This window comes from Bemisia tabaci, chromosome 2 (assembly GCF_918797505.1).
Source record: "Bemisia tabaci chromosome 2, PGI_BMITA_v3".
Taxonomy (NCBI): domain Eukaryota; kingdom Metazoa; phylum Arthropoda; class Insecta; order Hemiptera; family Aleyrodidae; genus Bemisia; species Bemisia tabaci.
The window spans coordinates 66,992,345-67,010,903 of record NC_092794.1 but is presented as its reverse complement, the minus strand read 5'-3'; the positions used below and the strand labels follow the sequence as shown (position 1 = coordinate 67,010,903).

The following is an 18,559-nucleotide window of genomic DNA, read 5'->3' as shown; positions in this document are numbered from 1 at the left end:
AAGGCGCGCCGAAAAATGAACAGGCCTGAACGAGATACGCATTCCTGCACCTAAGCCCGAGATACGCGAAAAAAGTTCTACGGTTTTAGGTGACTTCCCGATTTTTTTCGATTATAATCTCTTGCTGGCTGATAGACGACATCTTCAACTACACGTTTATGCAGCTAACTGAAAACTGTCAAAAATCGAGATACGCACTTCTGCACTTTCACCATCGATATTTGATGCTTTGAAAAATTGAAAATTTTCTAGGCGAAGCCCCCCCCCCCCCCCGGACACCCCTCCCAAAGTTTTTCTTGCGTTAAATAATCTGCCACAAAAACCACCAAAAGTAATTTTCTTACAAGTACAGGTTCTGTCAGAGTAGGTGTAATACTATACTTAGTCATTACTGCGCTGTGATAATGAGTATACCTATGATGGGTAATTACACAATGGGCTAACGAGCTTATGCGATAATTTACAATTTACGACCCGCACCACTTAAACACAATGATCTTACAGGGACTCAGGGACACACCGCATCTGGCAGTTTAATAGACATGTGTGCCTATGCCTAACTTTATTTTTTCATAGAATATTCACAGAAGACTCAGTTTTATATACTGCAGTGCGAGTTCTTCTCACACTCTCAATCCCTGCCTTACAAGTAAGTAATTATACAATTTTGATGTTGGGAGGTGGCAAACTAAAAAAATAGTTTAACGTGTGCATTTGTATTTTATCTCAAGAAAAAATAATAATGAATATAAATAATAACTTACCAAAGATTGCCAGTCAAAGGGTTTGGCACCTTGGTGACCCCAGGGATATAGAATGTACTGCAACAAGAGGAGAATAAAAGAAATAAGAAAATCAAAATTGTTTCAAGATATATTAGTCTTCTAGTCCTCGAGTTCTAGAAAACTTCTCTCTTTTTCCTTTTCCCTAGTTCACTTCTAAGAAAATGTATGTATCATTGACCATCGTGTAAAGATAAAGTTATGAAAAAAACTAGCATCAACATTTTTATATATTCTACAAATCGTGCAGAATGACGCAAAAGGAAAACTAATGTTACGCGCAAAACTGAACATTTCAGAATAATTTCTGTTTAAATTTTACAAAAACATACGTCGGGAAAACTCGTAAAAGTGCGATCCGAATAGCACGATTTGCAGTAAATTGCAATCACATGGTAAAATGATTGCTACTGCATCGGAGTGCAGTGCATGCCGCTTACCTACTAATTAAAGGGGCTCCTGTAATTGAGGTGTGTTAGAATGCTTTTCCGCAACAATACTTTACATACCACTTATCTTTCTGATACGAATAAGTCATATTGTTATTTTCATCAACATTCATTGACCAAATGATGTGCTCAAAAGCATCTCAATTTCGTAGTAAACAAAATAATAATATACATTTATTTAAAAAAAAGAAAAAAAAACTATAGTATTTTCAGGTTTGGAGGTCGAATCCAGGCATTCCACAGTCGTCTGTAAATTACATTATTGATTAATCTTCATATCGACGGTGTAAGTCGGCAATCACATAACTCGTTTGCGGTGTCTGAAAATCTCCGCCTCCGTGTTATTTTTTTTAAAGAAGAACAAATTGACGTCACTTCTTGAAGTTTTTGCAGAATTTTCTTCGCACAGAGAAGAAAAATTACGGCAGTTTTAAAGAATTTCCGCTAAGCAGTTTTCCGTTAAAAAAATAAAGTATGACAGGAAGTCTGCGACGTCGCAAACCGAGTTATGTGATTACGACTTACTTATCGGACTTGTCCGATATCGACGGTGAAACTACCAAACCACGTATCTCGGTTGCGGTGTTTAAAAATCTACGCTCACATTTTATTTTTTTAGAGTAGACCAAATCAGTATCACTCCTTGAAATTTTCACAGAATTTTCTCCGCACAAAGAGGAAAAATCACAGAAATTTTCAAGATTGGACGTTAAGTAGTTTTTCATTTAAAAAATAAAGTATGACAGGAAGTCTGCGACGTCGCAAACCGAGATACGTGGTTTGGTAGTTTCACCGTCGATATGTTGGATCGATTCAGTTTACGCTCCATAGTTTGTGTTCTTCATAGCCTCGAGAGATCCCCCCCTCCTCCACCCAAAATTGTCTGGCCTTCCCATTGAGTTGAGCTGTTGAGTGCAGTTGTTAATGAGTAACTGGACTGGGCATCAGCTTACATTCCCGAAGCTATGGAATGATAAATATATCTTGATTTGCATCCTGTTGGCCATGATGAAGTCGCGCAAAGCTCTAGATTCTGGCTCGGAGAAAGGAGCAGGGCCTCGATAAATCCCTGAGCAGGGATCGTAATTCAGCGCAGCAAACTCTGTTGGAGGAAAAAAAAATGTCCGGAATCAAATAATAAATCAAACGACTAAAAATTTGGCAGGAGATAAATTAGAACGTAGTGGCGGTGAAACCCCCAAACCAAGTATCTTGGAAATAATCTCTGCAAGGTTTCTAAGATAATATTTGTTTTGTCCTTCTTACCAACGATTCAACCAAATAGTTCGAGGTTCACACGGTTCAATCAAAGCTCATGGAGATATGTGGAATAGATAACTATCTTCGCCCTCCGGTATATTTGTTGCCTATGCGGAAAAATTGAAGGCAAAATTTAGGTGAACGATACTTATCAGCAGGGTAACAAGGTGGCTAGAGTCTTTACCCAATTTTGTTTGGTCCAACGTTTTTATGGTACATTTTTAAGTTTGCCAAATAGTTTGTTTAATATTTGTTGATGTTTTTTGAACCAATAGTGTACTTAGTCCAGTTGCAAGCAATGATATAAGTGCTGAGAAATAATGAAATTTATCCCTTAGATGTCCAGGCTGGGTCAAATTGACTCCATCAGGATCGCTGAAAACACTCGTCCCGCGGGTTTTGCTGGCCAGGCGCGGGTTGCCGGTACATTCGAACTTTTGATGTAGGTCTACAAATACATCTTAAAAAAGAATAATATATCAACTTTAAGAATGAAAGAAAAAAATCAAATATCACCGCAGCCGAAGGTAGGAGAGACCTTGCGGGGGGTCTGGTTTTTTTAACTTTTCCCCGCACCGGAACGACAGTTCATTATAGCAGCCTAGAGCGGAGCATCGCGAGCTCACGCCTCACGCCATACCGCCTCCTATTTTGCAGATGCAACACGGACATCCGTCAAGCACGAATAGTTGTATCCCTGCGCCGTCATCAACGCGCAACCTTTCCTTTGCTCTATTTCCACGTTTTGTTGGTTCCGTCTGTCTTATTTGGACTACATTTTGCAATTTGGAACTATAAATTCTGGCCCGGTTTAAAAACAACGTATGTGCCATTAGTTTCCTTGTGCACATAAGTGTTTTTCCAGAAGAGTCAGAATTTATAGTTCCAAATTGCAAAATGCAGCCCATTTGTAGAATGGTGCTACAAGAGCAAAACAGACGAAGATAGGAGAGATGTAATCGGGCCTTTTTTTTAACTTTTCTCCCGAATCTGAGCGACACCTCATTGGCAGAATAAAGCGGAGCATTGGGAGTTCACACCTCGCGCTTTCGCGCCTTCAATTTTGCAGATGCAACACGGACATCCATCAAGCACGTATAGTTGTATCTCTGCTCCGTCATCAAAGTGAGTCCTTTCCCTTGCTCTTTTTCTTTCACTCTATCTCCATGTTGTGTTGACTCCGTTTGTCTCATTTGTAGCGGTGTTCGAAAAGCTACGTGAGCAACACAGCCGATAACTTCCATTTTTGTTGGCCAAATTAGGTTTCGGGTAAAAAAAAATGGGTGAAGTGTCTACCTACCGGTTAGCAACATCGTGCAATGGTTCAATCAACGTGTAGGGAGCGATTGAAATCGTCCCCTCTAGGGCAGAGTATCACATGCGCCATGCGACGTTTTAAAATTTCCGCCGCCATGTTATTTTTTTACAGAGAAATTGTTGGTTGAATCTGTTTGAAAACTTCACTGAACTCTATCGGCAGCACAAAGGAAATTCAGTGAAATTTTTGAACAGCTTCGTTGAAAAATTTCTCTGTAAAAAAATAAATTGGCGGCGGAAATTTTTAAACGTCGCATGGTGCTTGTGATACTTTGGGCGGAAGGTGAAGAAATTTTTTTTCCGAGAAGGTGAAATGTTGCAAGCGTCCAATAAGTGTGGTATCCATCTGAGTAATCTTGCAGATTTATTATGATGAAGCGAAGTAAATTCCTCTCGAAAACCTTTTAGTCATTAAACAAATTAGTGAAAATATACGCACGCGCATGGTCTAATCCAAAATTCCTATTCAGATCCACTCCTGAACATACAGTGTTTTGATGTCTCCAAGTCTTGGCCCGATTTTTTCTCCACATCCTATCCTGAATCAAAGTAAAACCACTTACAATATTTCAAAAGGAAGAATGATGAGTGATAATTAAATCGGAGAGTGAGGTATATATTTTTATCCCTGCAGGAATTTCTATAAAAATATTTATTTTAACGCCAGGTGTTCAAGTTAAGTTCAGAGGTCAACGCTAATTTTTTCCGATGGTGATTCATGAGCTTTGGTGGATCCAGCAAATTGGCAACATTGTTTTTATGGAAATGTATGGATTCTTGGATGACAAGAATCGATTATTTAACATCGGTCTAAATGGAGGGAATCCGGTGTTGCCAAATTGCTGGATCCGCCTCTGTCATGAGCAATTTGTTGAGAATGGAATTTGCCAAATGATGACTGATGTCGGGGTGAGCGCTTTGGCAATTTTTTGCAAATTGGTCTAGAATCGCTTAACCAAATTGCTCAACCGAATATGTAAGTGCTCACTTCCAAAACTAATTATTACACTATTCTGCTGTGATAAGGAAAAACGCCGTATGAACATTCGAGAGATCCAAAATTTCCTCCGATAAAATGTTTCTTTTTGAGGAAAGTTATCAACATTTTCCCTTGGAATTCGTACCTGACTTGAATCAAATTACGAACGAAATTCTCTGAAAAATTGAAAGGAAAATGTTTATAAATATTCCAATAAATTCGTGACACAACAAAGGAAATTTGGCAACGCCTAAAGCCTCATACGGCGTTTTTCCTTAGCACGGCAGTATTGTAGGCAGGTATGAGGGGTCTTTAAAATATCGACAGTGAAACTTCCAAACCATTTATATCGGTTTGCGACGTTGCAGACTTCCTCTCATAATAAAATAACAACTTAATTTGGAAAAAGGCTCGCAAAAGGGGGACAAATTAAAAGCAAAACCCGAAACGTTTCGAAATAATCACAATTCCAGTATCTTTGGACCTTGGAGTATCACCGGAAAACAAAAAAATAAATAAAAATGAGTCGTCGATTCGCTGTTATTGCGAGACCGAGATTCAATATATGACCTTCCTCTCATATTTTATTTCATAAGTAGAGCAATACTCAACGTCAATTCATAAGAACTTCCGAGATTTTTCTTTTCTGTGCGAGGCAAATTCAGAATATGCTTCAAGGAATGATGTTGGTTTGTTCTTTTTTAGGAAAATAAAATAGGAGGGGATATTTTTAAACGCCGAAAATGAGATACGTGGCTCCCGAGTTTCACCGTCGTTATGATCTTTCTGTTTACTTGACCCTATTCATTCTTCCCAATGAGGGTTAGGTTCATACTTACTCCCTCACCACACAGCCTCACAATTCACACCCTTGACAATCCAAGGTGACTGATAACTCTCTGCCTTCGGGGGCAAATCAGCATTCAGTCATTTATCTGTGCATTTTCAGAGTGTAGCCTGCACACTGGTCTCGAAGAAGAGGAAGAAAAAAAAGCGACAAAAATTTACCCTAAACCGGGTTGCAGGGGGGGGGGGTAGTTTATAGTACGTGTGGACTTGAAATCGGGAAAAATCAAAATCTTGGCAGTTTTTTCCTAATTTCGAGGTATCGCACTACGATTTTGATCAGCTTTTTTTATTTATTTGTCCATTGAATCGGCGTTGATCGGTTCACGTTTTCATTTTTCGTTCGATTCATGTCGATCGAATGTATACCCTCTCGTCACATTCAGGCAGACCTTCCATTATATCCTTTTTTTATAACTGAACAATTCGCCTTCTGCTGCGTCGGCAGCAATTGTTGTTACGAATATGTTGAGCGTGCTGATTTTAGATCATTACATACTCGACTCTCTGAAGGCGTTTTATGTGCGCAAGTAGCGCAATCTGTCGGAGAACGAAGGAAGTAGGGATTGAGCCTTCAGTCTCCGACAGATTGCGCTACTTGTGCACATAAAACGCCTTCAAAGAGTCGAGTATGTAATGATCTGAAATCAGCACGCTCAACATATTCGTAACAACAATTGCTGTAGACACAGCTGAAGGCGAATTGGAAACAACCGTGTAATATGCGTCGAAAATAATTTTAGCTCTTTAATAAAATTAATATTAATTATTATCAATAGAGAGTTGTATTTTATGGTCTTTTTATGAGTGATTCTCCAAAAAATGTTCAACATAAACTAAGTTTAAATGCAAAATAAAATATACCGCGCTCCAAAGTTTCATGCTTGGCAAGAAGTTTAGCCTAAACTTCCCGTCAAGACTGATGAAGCCCCAACACCATAATTCTCACGAAGCAAAAAAAAAAAAAAAAACCGCGGCAAAATTTTTCCTTAAACGGTTTTCAGGTGCCGAATTTAGCGTTCTCAGTGCTTCAAAAATTTACTCTGGAGACTTCCACAACTTTGCTGCGACCTATATCCGAAAACGTCATTTCCATCTATGACTTCGAAGCTTTCCTCTACATGTCTTATCGTGTTGTGGATTTTTAATGATTCAGAGGAATTATTGGTAATACTTCAAAATGTTGTGCTTCACTCCGCATCAAAGTCATGAGCCCTGGCTTTCGTTGATTTCACAAGACGTTAGAACTCATGAGTTTTTGGGCTTCCGCCCGTGTAACAGAGACTGATTAAGTGCTGCGGAGAGAATTAATTTCTCACCAGAGAAATTAGTTATTGCTCCGGAGAAAAATATGTTTTCTTCTCAGCAATAACTCATCGTTCCGAAGGGAGAATATTTGTCTCCGGAACACTAACTGATTTCTCCGGAGCAGGGCCGGATTACAGGGGTGGCCACATGGGTCGCGGCTCATGGCGGCAAATCTATAGGGGGCGGAAAATTTTGCAATTTTTTTAAATGTAGGTATAAAAAATCAGATTTAGAAAAAAAAAATTACAAACGAGAAGAGGCGACAAAATCTCTCATTTCCTGAGAGTCCAGTAATTTCTAATTTTGTCTTCTTTCAGTGATACAAGAGACAGCACCTTTAATTAGTCGAGTTAAGAGAGAAACCAAACACGCAATTTGGCCTGGAACGGCGCGACTTAGAGAGAAAAAATGACGAGGACTTTCGATTTACTTACCTTACCCTACTGACAGACCAAGACGATTCAAAATTTCCCGCTTTGTTCAATTTTCCGCTAAATTTGAAATTCCCGCCACTTAATTTTGCCCCCCCCCCCCTTCTAAGCTCCCTGGTTTACTCTTATACAGACTGGCCCAGACCTACCGTACCAGACCTTTTTTTCGGTTAATTTGGGTCGTACGAAGTCCAGGATCGCGGGGATGAATAGGGAATCGACCCTAAGAAATCAGAAGTTCATGGTCTCAGAGCCCCCCTCGCCTCCCTTGGGGGGTAAAAGGGGTGTGCGTACTTCAAAAGTCAGGATTTATGTCAAAATTTTGAAATTATTTAATCGGAATCAGAACGTATGGGAATTTTTACCTTAAATCGACACCAAGAAATCCAAATCCGTGTCCAAAACACTGACCCCTAAAGGTGGGGGACAGAGCCCCCTTTCAAAAAAATTCAAGTTCGTTAAATTGCCGTGGAGACTCGAAAAAAATGTGTATTCATGGTAATCGACCCCAAGGAATCCAAATTTGAGGGTCTCGTTGTCCTCAGAAACTTTTCTGATGGGGCGCAATGGGACTCTGAACTTTTAAATTTAACCGATGTGGAGGTTACCTCTGTGCCCCATCAGAAAAGTCTCTGAGGACAACGAGACCCTCAGATTTGGATTCCTTTTACCCCTTTTTTAGCCCCCAAGGGGCGCCAGGGGGGCTCTGAGACCATGAAATTCGGATTCCTTAAGGTCAATTCCCAATTCATCCCCGCGATCCTCGACTTCGTACGACCCAAATTGACCGAAAAAAAGGCCTGGTACGGTAGGTCTGGGCCACCCTGTATAAAAGAACCGGGGTACTATTTCCAACATCTGAATACAGCGGACTCATCTAGGAACTATCACCTGTCGATAACCGCATAATATCATGGCAATAGACACAGTAGACACTCAAACGAGCTGTGACAACAAATAAAAATTTATTTTGTTTAAATGGGAGAATTCGCAACTTTACCACGTAATTTAAAAAACCTGGGTCATATTTTCAAGAGTTGAATGTAGCAGGCTCATTTAGGAACAATTGCCTATCGATAACCGCAAAAATCATGAAAATCGGCGCAGTAGAATGATGGAACTAAGCGTTACCAGATATGCAAATTTAGGAGGTCTCGGTGCTTATAGTATAGATATTGCATTTAAACTTAGTTCATGTAGAAATTTTTTTCGAGAATCCCCGATAAAAATACCATAAACTACAACTCTCTATTGGTAACAATTGATATTGATTTTATCAAAGAGCTAAAATGTTTCTCGACGCATATTAAACGGTTGCTCCCAATTCGCCTTCAGCTGCGTTCGCAGCAATTGTTGTCACGGATATGTTGTGCGTGCTTATCTCAGCTTATTACAAGCTCGACTCTTTGAAGGCGTTTAAAGTGGGAAAGTAGAGCACCCTGTTGGAGAACAACAGTAGTGAGATTGAATGAATCGATCAATCCCTACTTCCATCGTTCTCAGACAGATTGCGCTACTTGAGCACATAAAACGCCTTCAGAGAGTCGAATATGTAATGATCTGAAATCAGCACGCTTAACATATTCGTAACATCAATTGCTGCCGACGCAGTTGAAGGAGAATTGCTTCCACACATAAAACGCCTTCAGAGAGTTGAGTATGTAATGAACTAAAATCAACACGCACAACATAATCGTAACAACAATTGCTGCAGACGCAGCAGAAGGCGAATTGTTCAGTTAAAAAAAAGGATAGTCTGCATGTAACGAGAGGGTGTCGACATGAATCGAAGGAAAAATAAAAGCTTGAACCGATCAACACCGATTCAATGGACAAATACATAAAAAAGTAGCAAAATCATTAGAAAACTTACATTTACAATGAAAATTTTAAAATTCCGATTCCTCGAAATTAGGAAAAAACTGATTTTGATTTTTCGCGATTTTAAGTCCACGCGTACCATAGACTCCCCCATGCAACCCGTTTTTGGGTACATTTTTGTCGCATTTTTTTTTTTTTTTTTGCCTCAAGACAACTGTGCCTGCTTGCCGTAAAAACGGAACCTACCGCCTCCGCTCCCTAGTCCAACTCCCGACAATGAGTGGTGAGGGTAAGCACATGACAGTAGCGATTCTTGAAAATTGGCAACTGCGTCTTTTCTCCATTTAAACGTATGTTAAACAATCGATTCCAGGTGAGGCAGCCTGTTTCACCTAGAACCGATAAATTCAATGGATTTTAGGGGAGTACTTACAGTGGTGCCAACCTGCTTGAATCGTCACTGGCGCACGACGATGAGCGGGGAGGGGAAGAGGCGATTCCGCATGAGTTCCAGAGGGATGGAGGGGACAGCGGACTGCTCAGGCTTCATGCGCGTTACACGTTATTCTCATGATTTTATATCATAGAATAAGTTATCGACTGCGGGCCGATTATTGAAATTGATGGACAAAGCTACAGACAAAGAAGACAAAAGAGATTTGGAGCGATCCTATTGGTGGAAGCGGGTGGTTGCAATGGACAAAGGAGGTAGGCAATAGACTAACTAACGGCAACCCACGAGAGACCCAACAGATAGTCAATAATTTCCTCCCTCAGTCTATAAGAACCATCCATTTTAACCAATAGGATCGCTCAATACCCCCTTTGTCTTCTTTGTCAATAGCTTTGTCTATAAATTTCAATAATCGGCTCGCTGGTTTGATTAACACTGTCTATTTCAGTGCTGCCATTTCCCGGAATTAATTCTGAAATGCCGAACTTTCCAAATAATCGTAACTTTTCCCATAATTTTCTGAATCCCCGGAACTTTCAGCTATTTTTGGAATTTCCTCGAAAATTGAGGTTTTTCGTTAGATTGACCATATATTTGATCAAATTTGATGCTGTTTGGAACTAAATCCGGGCGTATTTCGGAATTTTCCTCGGAACTTTGGCAAATCGGAATATGTCTCTGGGAATCGGAATTATTTCGGAATCTTTTGATAAAAACAAATGGCAGCAATGGTCTGAAGAGTAGGTTCTTACTCACTAAATCCGGGCGTATTTCGGAATTTCCCCCCGGAATTTTTCTCGGAACTTTGGCAAATCGGAATATGTTTCCGGAAATCGGAATTATCTTGGCATCTTTTGATAAAATATAATAGCAGCACCGGTCTATTTATCTGAAGAGTAGGTTCTTACTCACTAAATCTGGGCGTATTCCGGAATTTTCCCCCGGAATTTTTCTCGGAACTTTGGCAAATCGGAATGTGTTTCCGGAAATCGGAATTATCTTGGCATCTTTTGATAAAATATAATAGCAGCACCGGTCTATTTATCTGAGGAGTATAGGTTGATACTCACTCTGCTCATGGAGTAAACGTATCCGTCCGGGTTGAGGAGGGGCACGAAGTACCAATCGGTGGCGTTGATGAGGTGAGCGTTGCGGTGGCGGTTGGTGACGAGTTGGTCGAGGACGTAGAGGACGACCGCCGGGGAGATCCACTCCCGGGCGTGGATCCCGCCCTCGAGGAGGATGGCTGGCTTCAGGCCGCCACCCCCGGAGGACACCCTCACCCCCTTGATCACGCGACCTTCCACGCTGCGCCCCAGAGGGAACACCGTCACCACCTCCGGATGAGACCTCGCCAGCTGATCCAAGTACCGGCTTATCTGCAACATGTAACGCCATTCGCGATAAATGGATCAGCGAGCCGATTATTGAAATTTATAGACAAAGCTATAGACAAAAAAGACATAAGGAGTATAGGGCAGTCCTATTGGTTGAAATGGGTTATTCTTATAGACTAAGGGGGTAAATGATGGACTAACTATCGGGTCTCTCGTCGGTTGCCGTTAGTTTGTCGATTACCTACGTTCTTTGTCCATTGCAACCACCCGCTTCCACCAATAGGATCCCTCCATATCCTTTTTGTCTTCTTTGTCTATTGCTTTGTCTATCAATTTCAATGATCGGCCCGCTGTTGCGCTCTGCCGTGCCAAGGAAAAACGCCGTATGAACCTTCGGGCGTTGCCAAATTTTCTTCGATATAACACGAATTCCCTCGTAAACTTATAAATATTTTTCTTCCAGTTTTTCAGGGAATATTCTTTGTATTTTGATCTAAAGTTCCTGAAAATTTCAAGGAAAAAGATTCATAATTTTCCTCATAAATGGACATTTTATCGAAGGAAATTTGGCAACTCTCGAATGTTCATACGGCGTTCTTCCTTAGCACGGCAGTGCTGGTCACAGAATTGTGTTTTGATGCTTTAGTTCTTGTGGATTAGCGAAAAATATTAAGATCCGCCCAAACCGCAACTTTCTACGCTCAATATCAACCGAGATATCGCCCTTTGAAAAGTCACACGGAAAAAAGAATTTTAGGGCTGGTACCTGCGCGGAAGGTCCCAGCCCTAACCGGGTAGGTAAAATTGCTTGAACTCATACCCCGTGGGGGCAGGCCCGGCCCGGCGCGCTGCCGTGATAAGGAAGAACGCTGTATGAAAATTCGAGAGTTGCTGAATTGCCTTCGATAAAACGTTTGTTTTTAAGGCAAGTTATGAATGTTTTTCCTTGAAATTTTCAGGAACTTTAGGTGAAATTGCGAACAAAATCATCCGAAAAATTGGAAGAAAAATTTTAATAAGTTTCTTTCAATATTTGGACGTATTTCTACCAAACAGACCTATGTGGAGGTGAGAAATGTGGGGTGTGCTCGTTAGTTCTCTGGCCGTAAGAGTGCATGAGAATAATAAAGCGCCAGTGACGTCAGCGGCAACGATCGATCGCCGGCAAAACGAGGAGGTCGTTGGAGGGACTCTTTAACTCATGAGCCCTGTCCACAAGGCTCTCTTGCCATGCCCGCGGCTCATGAATTCCGCATTCAGTTGCACATAGGTCTGTTTGATAGAATGTAAAATCCCGCTTTTCCAATTCTTCAAAAGGAACCACGCCCACTTTTACATTGCTTCTTATGCAGCTTTCTAGAGCACACCCCATATTTCTCACCTCCACATAGGTCTGTTTGGTAGAAATACGTCCATTTGTGTTTTATCAAAAGAAATTTGGCAACGCCAGAAGGTTCATACGGTGTTCTTCCTGAGCACGGCAGCGCGGTAGAGCCCAAACCTACCTGGTTCAGGGTTCAGCCCTACTTGGTAAAGGCTGGACCCTGTCCAGGTTGGGCTGGGCCCTACTCGCGCAGGGCCTGCCCTTGTGGGGTATGAGGTGAAGCAATTCTAGGGCCCATCCCTAATCTTATTTTTTCCATGCAAGTTTTTGACGTCATCCACCGAGGTAGTGACACCCTTGGTATCTTCCATCTTGCTTTCATTTGTCAGTGCGACGCACATTTGCACCAGTTACTTAACGTAAAACTCTGATGAAAGCAAGGTGGACAGGGCGAATTTCAGGGGGTGGCCACATGGGCCGCGGCCCATGGCGGCAAAATGTAGGGGGCGGCAAATGTTGCAATCTTTTTGATTGTAGGTATCAAAAAAAGAGAGAAAAAATTTGGATTTAGAAAATAAAGCACAAACGAGAAAAGGCGACAAAATCTCTCATTTCCTACAGAGAGTAATTTCTAATTTTGTCATCTTTCGGTGATACAACGCAATTGACGCAAACAACGCAATTTGACCTGGAACGGAGCGGCGCGGCAGTCGGCATGAAACGCATAGCGCCTACAAGACTGCATGAATACTTCACGCATTGCGTCAAACACACTGCGGTCAGCAGCAGTCGGCTTGAAACGCATAGCGCCTACAAGACTACATGAATACTTCACGCATTGCGCCAAACAGTGTGGTCAGGTGCTGACCGTCAGCAGCGGTCGGCGTGAAACGCATACCGCCTACAAGACTGTATGAATACTTCACGCATTGCGCCAAACAGTGTGGTCAGGTGCTGACCGTCAGCAGCGGTCGGCGTGAAACGCATAGCGCCTACAAGACTGCATGAATACTTCACGCATTGCGCCAACACAGTGCGCAACACATCGCAGCGGCGGAAGTTAAAATTATTAACCACATTTATGTTTATTCTTTCATAATTTTTTCGTTCGATTTTTATAAATGGAAGGCCTTGTCCGAACAGGGATGGGTTTACGGAACTGAACTTTAGTTAGTGTTGATAGGGCTTTCACAAGAAATGTGCCCAACACGAGTAAACGCGTCTCATACACCCCTCCCCCACCGGCACCTTCACTTGATGGTTTTTATAGATCGTATTCGACGGATCACACAGGTGAGATGATATTGATATCGATTGGTTCAATGTGTAACCATAGCCTCAAAAGTCAATTTAGAAATCTGAGGTAACGGGTCTAATGTCATCGAATTTTTATTCTCTCGCGTACCAAATGGCAATGAAAAGTGAAATCGTTAGGAACTTTATCATTTTCAGCTTTCCCAAATTAAATCCTGAAATTTTTGTTTGAAGTTATGTTCTATTATTTTGAACCAAACGGTACTTCAAACCACTGTCGAATACGATCTATTGATGTTTCCGAACGAATGAGAAGGGGGCGGAAAAATACAGGCGGCCCATGGGCGCCGGGCGGCAAGTAGGTAAATCCGGCCCTGAAGGTGGAAGAAACCAAGGGTGTCACTACCGCGGCGGATGACGTCATCAAAGACCCGACTTTTCAAAGGGCAATATCTCGGTTAATATTGAACGTAGAAAGTTGCGGTTTGGAGAGATCTTATTATTTTTCGCTGATCTACTATAATTAAGCATCAATACACGATTCTGTGAGCGCAACTGACCCATTGTTTAGACAAAGAAAGATCCTCCATTATCAGAATCTGAGCTAAGATAAAAGCTTTCATTTGTGGGGTACAACGTTTAAATTTTGACCCACCTTTTGGTCGGCTGTTGAGCGGCATGATGATGAGCGCTTCATTTAACAAACAAGCCAATGTTTGGTAAACTTGTCTGGCGCATTGCATTATCCAAAGCTCATCAGGGAACAGGGAGAATAATGACTGTTGCTACCTTAAGCTTTTAATATTCCATAAGAAAATTCTAAATCACTGAATGTAAAAAAGACCCGGCAGGATTGATGTTTTAAATTAACAGGATGACAATGGAAGGTCTCGAATTGTCACTGGTGCATATCGTTGGCTTGCTTTCATCGATGACCGACGATCATTGTTGGAACCATAGTGCTCAGAGGAAAGCAACAATGATGAGTTGGCTTTTTATGCTTTTGACCGTGGCATTAAAAGCTCTCCAATTTAACCTCCACAACTATATCCTGCTTAGACAGGAGCTGGTCACGACGGTTAACTCCTCATATTTTGACGTATTTCTATTAAACAGATTTATGTGCAGGTGAGAAATATGGGGTGTGCTCTAGAAAGCTGGAGAAGAAACAATGTAAAAGTGGGCGTGATTCCTTATGAAGAATGGACCACTAGACAAGGTACGAATTTAGGCAATCTGATACTTATTTCTTAACCAGAATTTCACGTAGAAAACGATTCACACAACGAAAATTACTGAAACCAACTCCTAACGAAGATAGTAACATTTTTATTTCACATTGGTTAAGAGAAATTTGAACTGCCCGCTCACAAGAAACTCAAAGCTCTACGTGAGTCAAATCGCGCTTTACAACGGTTTCAGCAAGCTTCTCAATCGAGCAATGTTCATTTCGCACCACGTGTTGTTCAAACTATTAGCAATTTGCTATAGCTGAGCCAAAGTGTCAAGATAGAGGTTGCCAGATTTTTATATCGCAGAGACTGTCATGATAACGTTTAGCGCGCGATGTGAATCACATAGAGCTAGAGCATTGAGTATTCACGAGCGGGTGGTTTGAATTCACGCATCAAGAATCATTAAATATCTTCGTAAGGAGTTAATTGCAGTAATTTTTGTTGTGCGCATCGTGTTTTACGTGAAATTTTAGTTACGAAACATGTATCAGAATGCTGAAATTCGTACCTAGTCTAGTGGTCCATTGGAAAAGAGGAATTTTAAATTCAGCAAACAGAACTATGTGCCAGCTGAATACGGGATTCATGAGCCGCGGGAATGGCACGAGAGCGTTGTGGACAGGGCTCATGAGTTAAAGCGCCCCGACGATGATCTCCGTCTCGCGCCCCAGCTCCATCATTGCCGCTGACGTCACTGGCGCTTTATTATTCTCATTCACTCTTACGGCCAGAGAACTAACGAGCATACCCATATTTCTCAGCTCCACATAAATCTGTTTGATAGAAATACGTCCATTTTTGCTTGGACGTATTTGAGGGTGAAAGGAATTATGTGGAAATGAATATAATCAAAAGGATCTATGTATACATGTGCCTAGGGTTTACGAGCTCCTTTTAATTTATCCGTTTTCCACATAGTTTCTGCTGGCACGGGAAGTCCAATTAGACTATATTTTGCACTAGGAAGTACGATTTCAGGCTCAGTTTAGAAACAACGTACGCACCGTTAGTTTCCCTATGCACATACGAGTTTTTTCAGCCGAGCCAGTGATCGCAGTTCATAATTGCGAACTGTAGTCCACTTGGGAGTCCTATACGATTGCCATTTTTGTTGAAATGTTGCGATTTTGGGATGAATCTGGAGTGAATTTTGTAGCTCAGCGCGATACCTTCACTAAAAGGAGCGTTATGATTTATTTTCAATTTTCCGGTCGGAAGGCAAAATTTTGAGAAATCAATGTTCGTTATCTTAAATGCTCTTTTTGCATCATGTGCTCATAAGACTATGTCCGTAACTGCAGTGGTCTCGCCATATTTGAAAAAAAAACTTACCTCCAGCTCTGTGTTGTATTTTGTAAAAGAGATAGGATTTGTATTGATGAAAGGATGTTCCCATAGTGATTTTCCCTCACTTCTTCCAGGGAAGAGAGAACTGTTGGGTCGACGTGGAGGAGGTCTTGAAATAAGTTCTTCTCTAGGCCTTAATATCATGAGAAAAACGTTGCATTATAATCTTTAAAACAGTGATGACCACGATCAATTTGAAACTAACGAAATTATCTACAGAGCTGTTTTGTTACCTAACCACCGGCGATGTGCCATTAATGAGCTGCATTGATGACTGAAAAATTCTAGCAAGACAAGACAGGTGGTTCCTTGAAATGAGTGTATTTATCGTAAGGTGGCAGCACTGTTTATCGAGGTGAAACTACAGAAAAGCTTATCTCAATTGGACCTCGTTCAGCAGAAAGGAACCAAGCCACACCAGCTATTGCAAAATTTAACCGGGCAATTCCATTTTTTAAAAGAGAACGTCTGTGCGGATTATTTTGAAAATTTCAAGGAATTTCGTTCGTACTATGCAGAAAATGCACTAAAATGTGTACAAAATCCGCACAACCCTTTTCATGTAAAAAATTAAATTGCTCAATTAAATTTGGCAATAACTGGTGTATGGCATGAGTCTTTTCTGCTTAACGCGGTCCAATTTTCAGGGTAAAAGAAACGTACCTATGTATAAAAATCCATTTATTATATTAAACTCTTCATTCGCGGTTTTTTGCGTGAAATCCACAGACTCTTATCACTTAAAACTTATTTTAGGAGTTTTTTCATTTACTTACGACTTTAAAAATCGTATAAATTATTGGTTTTACATGTTTTTGCAAGTTATTTTATGCGCTACGCTACTAGACAGTTTTCCCCGACTGATCCAAAAGTAATATTCACTCACCTGTTATCAGAGAGGAGAAATCTATCGCTAAGTCCTAATGTTGACACATACCATACTAGGTACAACATTTTTGGAGGCAAGGGATGAGGCACCGTCACTTTCCCACCGACAATTCGAGCTATCGTTTTTTGTGGCTGCATCTTGAGTTTTTTTCTCTTTTCCTTTTTTTAAGTGGAAACTTGATCAAAAAAAAAAAAAAAAATTCTCAAACTTACTCTCTCTCGAGTCGTTAAATTTTCCGAGACTTAGTATTCAAGCAGAATTTTATTGGTAGCTTGAAACCTCGTCTTCAGCTCAGAGAAAAATTATTTTGTATTTACTTTACTTCATTCATTTTTGGAAGGGTGACAAGGCGTGCCAAGTCACTGATTCCTGATCAAGTCACTGATCAGCTGCATAGGAACGGCGTGTATATCACCCATTAGTCGAGTGTCACAGCAGTAAGTTTTCAAAAATGATTATTGTTTCATTGAAGAGTTCAATACGTATTCAGTTAAAAAATTTGATTCCTCCCACATATGATGAGATGAGAAGAATTGAATGAAAAATATGTTTAGATGAGAATAATGTCAGTTGATTTTGTCTGGAACGTGTTTGACTATTCTCATTTTTAGAAACCGATTGCTTTTGCCGAAATGTCCTAATAAATGCAATCGTTTCAATTTTCTTCACAGACATGACATTTTTAATTTTTTAAGGTTTACGTATTTTTTTAATTTATTTTCACATTTACTGAACAAGATGACCTTTGAGAGGTATCTTTTGATCGCAAATCAAGCCCTGTTATTAAACTCGAGCTCTTATTTTTACAATATCACTAAAACTCACTTTTATTGAGGCAGGAGCCAACAGCATGGATTTTTTTTCCAAATACACTGACACCAAACTATAAACACACCGGCAGTTATGAGGATTATCTAATGTCATCAAAGAAACTCGAGCTCAAGAGAGTCATTTTTCACTTGCACAGTTCACTATCACTCACAGTCTCCACCGCGATGTTGTAGAATGAAAAAGGCACTATGCGTGGGCGAGTGGGCATACGAGATTTAAGTGTTTGGTAATTTTTCGTGCTGCAAAGTTGCATCATGGTTTTTTTTAGGATATTTGAAAACGATTACCTCACATGGCTCGAACTGCATGTCCGACCTCGATGAGCACGCGCACCGTTTTGGCGCGAAAGCCGTACCTCCGAAATGACGATCTTCGGGCGTGATCAATATCGCCAGATTTCGCTGAAAATTCAGCATGTTCTCCCAATCAGCTCTAGAATATCTGTACACGGGAGAGAATTGCCATCTCTATGCCGCTCTCTGATTGGTTCATCAGTTTCAGGCTATCATGGAGCTCCAAAGTTGGACCAATGTAAACAAACTCGACCGTGAGGAACACTTATTATCGGCTGAGAAATGAATGATAATCACACTCAAAGCTTAATTTTCGGCAAAAATATTAATCAAAGTTCGATCCGAACTCAACTCAGAAGTTGGATATAAAACCATTTCTATCACACCCAAAATCACGTCTAG

At 40.8% G+C, this 18,559-nt stretch overlaps 1 protein-coding gene across 1 annotated transcript in view; it reads right to left on the bottom strand.

Annotated features, from left to right (window-relative positions):
- The window catches only part of LOC109039788 (carboxypeptidase B), a 24,087-nt gene extending 5,528 nt beyond the window's left edge, over window positions 1–18,559 (bottom strand). Inside the window, exons 1-6 of the mRNA XM_019055447.2 lie at window positions 17,031–18,559; window positions 16,130–16,277; window positions 10,718–11,026; window positions 4,248–4,347; window positions 2,185–2,333; window positions 765–821 (exon numbers count right to left, since the gene is read on the bottom strand). Coding sequence (XP_018910992.2) covers window positions 765–821; window positions 2,185–2,333; window positions 4,248–4,347; window positions 10,718–11,026; window positions 16,130–16,277; window positions 17,031–17,170 — 903 coding nt within the window. The 5' untranslated portion in view covers window positions 17,171–18,559. The remainder of the gene's footprint in view (window positions 1–764; window positions 822–2,184; window positions 2,334–4,247; window positions 4,348–10,717; window positions 11,027–16,129; window positions 16,278–17,030) is intronic.